We start from the raw sequence: 7,636 nt of genomic DNA on the forward strand, positions 1-7,636 counted from the left end.
ACCCAGTCTTACGTCTGGTCCTCTGAGTGATGTGTGAAGTCCTCTGTCTGTCCCTCTACCCACAGGAGCCTGGATCAGCACCTCCGAGGGCCTTGGGGTGATGCGGTCATGCTGACATGATGGCAGCTCTCTGTCTGGAGCTGGTGTTGCTGGGCCCAGGCCTGGGCTGTCCAGCAGCAGGACCTCCCTTTCCCCCAAAAGGCTTGGGCAAACACTGGCATGCCCCCATGATGACCCAACTCCCCGAAAATGCCCTCCGAAGAGAGCCCAGCACGGCCAGCACCCTCCCAGGCCTGGGCCCCCACTTGGAACTGTCCCTGAACACGATCCTCCTCCTCCCTCGGGGAGTGTCCAGTCTCCTTGGTCCCTGGTGTCTGTGAGGATGGAGTCCTGACTACACCCTGCACCCAGGCCGGCTGACGGACACAGCGGCCTCATCTCATGCGGGCGGCCACCCTTCCTGGTCCCTCTCTGGAGCCCTGGGCCCCTCCTGCTTTTCCTGTGGCACAGCCATCACCTCTGTGCAGCCAGGCTGAGCACGGTGTCCCCAGCGCCCTCTGAGGTCCTTCTCACTGACTGTGTCCTGAGCACTGAACCAGGTCAGGGGTTTGACACCCCTCCCCCAGCTGCCCCTCCTGGCCCGCCTTCACTGGTGTCCCCTCCTGCTCTGGGTTTCTGGCATCAACCCGCCTGTTTGGGGCAGAATTGTGACCCCCAAATTCAAGTCTTGCAGCCCTGACCCCCAGACCTCAAGCATCACTGCTTCTGGAGGTGGCGTCTCTGAAGAGGTGATGAGGGTGAACTGGGGTCCCAGGGTGGGCCCTCGTCCAGTCTGACTGGAGACCCTCTAAGAGGAGGTGAGGACAGAGACAGGCACAGAGGGGTGTCCCCGTGAGGACACGGCGTCTGCACCCCATGGAGACAGGCCTCAGCAGGAGCCGGCCCTGTGCTCCTGGATCCGGGGTCCCAGGCTCCAGGGTGTGAGCGGTGATGCCTGTGGTCCAGCCCCCCGCGGTGTTTGTTACAGCCTCCTGTGCTGACCACCCAGCACGGGGCGCTTGTCTGTGGCTCCCCTGGCTTCAGGCTGGCCTCTGCCTGGGAGGCGGAGTGGAGCCCTAGGGGTGGGTAGCAGGTGGGAGTCAGGCACCCACGGGTCAGGTAGGGATGGGACCAGGGACCCTAAGTGCAGATGAATGGGGGCAGGAAGCCCAGGGGCCAGTGGGAGTGGGGCAGCCTGGCTGTGGACTCCTCAAAGGGAGAAGGTGTGTCAACATACGGAGACTGGCCAGTGAGCTAGGTGAAGTAAAGATGCTTTATTGTCATTAAAGAGATAAAGAGACAGCAAAGAGAAAGAACAGGCCCCCACGTTATACAGAAGAAGCTTCCCAAGCTCTGAGACTGTGGTCCTTCCTTCCAGTCTTAGGGGCAGCGCCTCCCATCCAGAGACGCCCATGCACGTTTCTGCAACGACGGGAGAGTCTGTACTGTGAGGCGAGGTGGGGCCCCGGGGCCTGGGGCTGGGCCTCTGTGGGTCTCTGGTCTCGCCTCTCACCCCTGCCCTCGGTGCAGGCCAAGCTCCTGCGGGACGTGTCAGGCTGTTGGCCGCCGGATGGACTGGCTGCCCTGCCGTCCTGTATTCTGGGAGCCTCTCCAGCTCTGTCCACTGGGAACCAGTCAGCAGGCCCCTCTCCAGGCGGTCCGTCTGGCTGGACATCACCCCTTCCTCCACCAGGGCTCCTGCAGCAGCCGTGGGCCCAGGCCTGCTCACAGCAGCGTCCTCGGTGGAGGTGGCCTGAATAACTGTTAGTGGTCCTCCCAGGAGCTTCCCTGCTGGGAGGCTGGGCCCCTGCAGACAGCTGTTCCCAAGGATCTGACACAGGGGCCTCCCCCAGGGACCTGTGGTCTGGATCCAGGCCTGGACAAGATGCGGGTGCCCTGTGCAGACAGCCCTGGACCCAGCCTCCTGCTCCTCCAGGCAGAACTGAACTCTGACCTGTGTGTTCCTGGTCGGGGACTTGCAGCCCATTGGTGTCTTACAGGCTTCCCAGAGGCCTTCAGCGTCCATCAGCTCAGGTTGGGGGAATCACCTGTTGTCCACTTGGGTCTTTGGGGGTGGGGCAGACAGTGGTGGCCACAATGTCAGAGTTCAGATGTGGGTGAGGCTGGGTGAGAGCTCAAGGATTAGTGAGTTCATAAGGCAATGGGACAGACCTGGCCCAGGCTGAGAGTCACGAGTGGACAGGTGTGGTCCAGTCGGGTCTGAGGTGGTCCGGGTGTGGCCCACAGGAGCTCTAGGCGCCCTGTCCGATCATGTTTCTGTAGTTGGGAGTGATCGACTGCTTCAGCTCCACCACGGATGAGAGGATCCACTTCACCTGCCGGGGAGAGTGGGGTGAGTGCAGCCTGAATCTCACCGGGCTGCTCCCAGGGACAGGGAGTGGACAGCGAGTGGACAGTGAGGGACAGTCAATGGTTGATGAGGGGCTCTGAGGGGATCCTGGGGACAGAGGGGGCCCGAGGGCCAGCAGGGTGGCCTCCCACCTTGAAGAGGGTCACGGTGGCGCTGTAGCAGACGCTGAGCAGGAAGAGTGTGATGAAGATGGAGATAGTCGTCCAGAGCCCGTCCAGCTCCCCGTCCTGGGCGTCCGCACAGATCTCCTCCTCCAGCAGCAGGTCTGCACAGGGAGGGGTGGTCAGTGCTGTGTCTGCCCACAGGGGGCTGGGCAGGGTCACTGGGGTAGGGCAGGGCTCCCTCTGGGTGGGGGGAAGGTGGCATGATCTCCCCATGGGCCAGGCAGGGGTCACCTGAGGTCAGTCTCTGGGGCCCAGCCCCAGCCCCAACCCCTCCAGCCCTGGCCACTGCCTGGGCCTGGCCTGTGGTGTCCTGCTCCCATCCTGAGCTGTGCCCTGAGCTGGGGCCCTGACCCCACCTCCCCGCAGGACAGAGGCTCAGTTCCTGGCCTCCTCTGCCCTGGGGGCCAGGCCTGGAGCCGGGAGGGTCAGCAGAGCATGTGAGCCTGGGCCCTGCCCCCGGGGAGGGAGGGCTGACAGCACCGGGCCTGAGGGGTGCTGTGCCCGAGGGGTGAGGGTGCCGGGACGAGGGGCTGAGGGGGATCTCAGCCTGCTAGGGAGGGGCGTGGGTGCCCCAGGGGAGGCAAGGGACAGATGTCTGACCTGGTCAGTGTGGTCAGTGTGGGAAAGGGCCACTGAGCAGCCCATGGGTGCTGGAGGGTGGGGCCCAGCTGGTGTCCACAGGGAGGGCTCACAAGACCCAGCTCTGGGTCTGGGCCTGTGGGGTCACCCCATGGGTCCCCGAGTGCGAGACCTGAGTGTGTGCAGGCATGTGGGTGTGTCCGGGGGTGAAGTGTGCTCATGTGAGGGTGGACACCTGAGTCCGTGTGGAGGAGGCTGGGTGCAGGCTGTCTCGTGTGCATGCGGGGCTGGGGCTTGTTGTCTGTGGCTCTGGGCTCCGTGTCCGCAGGGAGCAGTTAGGTCCCTGCCCTGGACATTCAGGGCTCCTGGCCTGGGCCCCTTTCAGGCACAGGGATGACCTCCCCACGGGCGCACAGGCCTGGCCCTGGGCAGGGAGAGCCGGGCAGAGCCTCCTGGCCGAGGGAGGGTGAGGCCTGACCTTGGGAGCCTGAGGGTGAAGCAGGGCCACCCCCCGGCCACGCGTGGCTCCAGGCAGGCCCAGAGTGGACACAAGGACTCTGGACACCCAGGGACAGGGGCCTGGGGACAAGGATGTGGCCCTGCCCCACAGCGTGGGCTGGAGCAGAGGCAGGAAGCATTGGGCCTCAATCCCTGAGGGTCTCGGGGGCCTCCCCGGTTCCTGTCCAGAGGCCGGCCCAGCAGGTGGTGGCTGGAGGGGACCGTGGAGGTGCGCCTCTGGCCAAGCCCCTCCGTGGCCTCGGGCAGCCCCCAGGTGGCCTGCTGGACCCACTCACTGTGTGTCTGGCCCGAGCGGGGTCAGCTCCCCCACAGATGCTGAACAAAGTGGCCCAGAGTCGGCTCAGCCCACCCCCGCAGGCCTGGCGGTCACCAGGGCTCTGCCTCGGAAAGAACCAGCACAGCGTTGCAGGGTCCCAGGGCGGCCTGGGTGCTTTATTCACGGCGGCCCAGGAGGAATGCACACAGGGAGGGGATAGGGCGTCCTGGCTGGACCTGGAGCCCGGGGTTGGGGGGGAGGGGTGGGTGGATGAGGGAACGTTCACTAGATCAGCGGCGTGAGGCTCATTTACCCGGAGACCTCGAGATGGGCTTCTCTTTGTAGTGATTCCGTAAAGCTTCATGCATCACTGCACACGTGTAGTGGTCTCCTTCCTGCCAGCTGCTCTTGTTCACCCTGAGCCTGCTGTACAGGAAGTAGGAGCCGTCAGCATCCAGCTGGGGTGCGGTCGTGTGGTACTTGTCCTCCGACTCAGGCTGCCCATTTCTCTGCCACTCCACGTCTATCTCTTCTGGGTAGAAACCGGTGATCAGGCAGGTGAGGCTGAGCGTGCTTTTGCTGAGCTCTTCCCGGGGTGGGGCCAGGACATACACCTGCGGCTCCCGGGCCTGCCCTGTGGGGACAGGAAGGCTGTTAGCACAGCGGTCACTCTGATTGGCCCACGGGGTCCTCCCGGTCCCGTCCAGCGGTCACTCTGATTGGCCCACGGGACCCTCCGGTCCCGCCAGCGTCCTGATTGGCCCACGGGACCCCCCCGGTCCCGTCCACCTGGTCCCTGATTGGTCCACGGGGGAGATGGCCCACCACACCTTTGGGGGGGGGAGGGCCTTTGTTGTTGACCTTGCACTTGAACTCCTTTCCTCCAGCCAGTCCTGGTGCTGGATGGGCAGGGCGCTGACCACGCGGTAGGTGCTGTTGAACTGCTCCTCTCTTGGCTTCGACCTGGCCGTGTGCACCTCCACGTCGTCCACGAACCAGGAGAACTGCACCTCGGGGTCATCCTGGCCCACGTCCACCACCACACACGTGACCTCGGGCGTTCCTGTGATTGTGAGGGTGTCTTTGGGTTTCGGTGGGAAGATGAAGACAGATGGTTCCCTCCCAGAGGTTCTGCAGGTTGGTGCAGGAGATTGGTGGGGTTCTGCATCTGGGAAGCCATCCCCTGGACCCCCGTCCTCCACCTGAGTGCCTCCTGGTGCTGTTCACATCTGCTGGATGGAGAAAGGCCAGCTGACTTACCTGGGCATTTGGAACACTGGCAGGGTGTCTTTTCAACTTCAGACTCTGCAGAGAGAGCAGACCGGGGGTTACCAGGGGCAGGAAGCTGTGGTCTGGGCTTAGGGCAGGGACAGGTTTTGGTAGTCCGAGCCGAGGGCCCGCCTCTGTGGGGCCAGGGGCCGAGGCGTCATCCAGCCTGCAGCAGCCTGGGCATCGTGGAAACTCCAACACCCCTCCCCAAGCCTGTGAGACCTTCAGGAGAGAGAGACAGACAGGGCCTCCCCTGACACGCTGGGCCTGGTTCACAGCACCCCTGGGCTGAGGCCCCTGCAGGCAGTGGGGCTGACATACCTGGTCTCCTGGTTTTCCAGTGGACACCCTCCCACCGGGACCATCTTCTCTTGCAGTGACAGCCTTGTCCACCTTGGTGCTGCTGGCCGGGTGGGCTACGTTGCAGGTGAAGGTCTGGGTTTCTGAGGTGCTGGCGGGCACGGTCACCATGCTGCTGAGAGAGTACAGCCCAGAGGACTGCCGGACGGCCGGGAAGGTGTGCACGCCACTCTTCAGGGCACCCGAGTTCCAGGTCACGGTCACCGGCTCGGGCATGTAGCTGGAGACCAGGCAGCCCAGGGTCACGGTGGAGCTGGATGTGTCTCCGCAGCTGGATGCCAGAGGGTAGACTTTCGGGGCTGTGGTGGAGGCTGTGAGAGAGGAGGCTGGGTGAATGCGGGGTCCAGCAGGACCTCAGGTGCCCAGGCCTGGGGCACCTCTGAGCCCAGCCACCACCTGCTTCCAGGGTCTGATGACTGGCCGGCATGGTGGCCACCCGGCTCTCTGTACTGCAGTTGGGGTGTCTGGACACAGCTTGGGTCAGTGAGTGTGGCCTCCTGGATCAGAGCCCAGGGCCCCTTCCCTCCTGTGGGCGCCTGGCCCTTCCTTTGGCTCCTGTTCCCTCAGCCTGGAGGAGCCTGTCCCCCTCGCCCTGCTCTGCCCCGGCCCCCGTCCGGCCTGGCCTCAGCCCTGCAGGCCCGTGACTTCCGGGCCAGCTCTGTGCACAGGTGCTCTGGGCTCACATCCTGCCCCGGTCCTGGACCCTGTCCCTGAGGTCTCCTCCTTGATTGTCCCCTCCCAACCCTGGTTCAACCAGGCTCCCAAAGGTGTGTCTCTGGCCCCGTCCCTCACCTGGTTCCCCTGATTGGCCCTCGGCCCCTGCTCCACGCTCCTGGCCGCCCAGCTCCTCCTCACCAGACCGTCTAGGCCCTGACCTTCCTGGGCGCACCCTGCACTCAGCACCGTGGGGGCCTTGCTTGGGCCCTGCCTGCACCTCCAGCACCGGGCGGCTCCACGGGCCGCAGCTCGTCTATCCGGGCTTTCCCCAGACCCTGCTCAGCTCCGTGGGCCTGCAGCCTCATCTGAGACCTCGAGGAAGAGCCTGGTCAGCCCCCCGGGCCCTGCCCGTCTGAGACCTCGAGGAACAGCCTCATGTACTCCAGCCTTGTCCTCTGTCCTGGCAGCTGCCCCTTGCCTTGGCTGACCCCCATCCATCCTGAGTCCCCAGAGATGGCTGCAACACGATGGGAACCCCGGGAACATGAATGGAGGCCGCCTGCTCTCATCGGGAAGGCCTTCCACTTCAGGCCAGAGCATCCTTCATTTTCCTCTGCACGTGGCCTTGCTGTCCCCGACCCTCCACCAAAAGGGCGCCCTTTAGCTCAGACCCTCTGCCTCCGACCTCAGCACTAGCTGGCCAGCTGCTCGTTCCCAGAGCCCGGTTCACCTGTGCAATCTCCACCTTGTCCCCTGAGACACCCCAGAGAGTCCCCTGCCCTCCCTGCAGCTTTCACCCCTAGAAGTTCTACTGCTCCCTGAGCGCCAGGCGTCCCCCTGCCCTCCCAGCCCTGGCTCACCCTCATAACCTGTACCTGCTCCCCCAAAGCACCAGGGGACTCCCTGTCCCACCAGCCCCTGCTCACCCTCACAAGCCATACCTGCTCCCCCAAAGCTCTGGGGTTGCCCCTTGTCCTTTCAGCCCCCTGCTCACCCTCAGAAGCTCTACCTGCTCCCTAAAGCTCTTGAGGTAACCCCTGCCCTCCCAGCCCCTGGATCACCCTCATAACCTGTACCTGCTCCCCCAAACACCAGGGGCACACCAAGTCCTCCAAAGCCTGCTCACCCATAAGCTGTACCTGCTCCCCCAACTCACCAGGGCTCCCCTGTCTCCCAGCCCCTGCTCACCCTCACAGTCTGTACCTGCTCCCCCAAAGCACCAGGGATACACCCTGTCCTCTCAGCCCCTGCTCACCCCGACAAGTTGTAACTGCTCCCCCAAACACCAGAGACTCCCCCTGTCCTCCCAGCCCCTTGCTTACCCTCACAAGCCATTCCTGCTGCCCCCAAACTCTGGGTTGCCCCCTGTCCTCTCAGCTGCTGCCCACCATCAGGTAGGTAGCAGGTAGGAAGCTCTACCTG

General features: G+C 64.3%; 1 gene segment (V, D, J or C); it reads right to left on the reverse strand.

Moving 5' to 3' along the window:
* Positions 1–2,207: 2,207 nt before the first annotated feature.
* On the reverse strand, positions 2,208–5,196 carry LOC102278727 (immunoglobulin heavy constant gamma 2-like). The segment is given in 5 exon segments: positions 2,208–2,375; positions 2,542–2,675; positions 4,242–4,562; positions 4,759–5,059; positions 5,189–5,196. Coding segments are annotated over 5 exon segments (848 nt in total).
* Positions 5,197–7,636: the final 2,440 nt, after the last annotated feature.

The sequence above is a fragment of the Bos mutus genome, chromosome 21 (genome assembly GCF_027580195.1).
Source record: "Bos mutus isolate GX-2022 chromosome 21, NWIPB_WYAK_1.1, whole genome shotgun sequence".
In the NCBI taxonomy this organism is placed as follows: Eukaryota; Metazoa; Chordata; class Mammalia; order Artiodactyla; family Bovidae; genus Bos; species Bos mutus.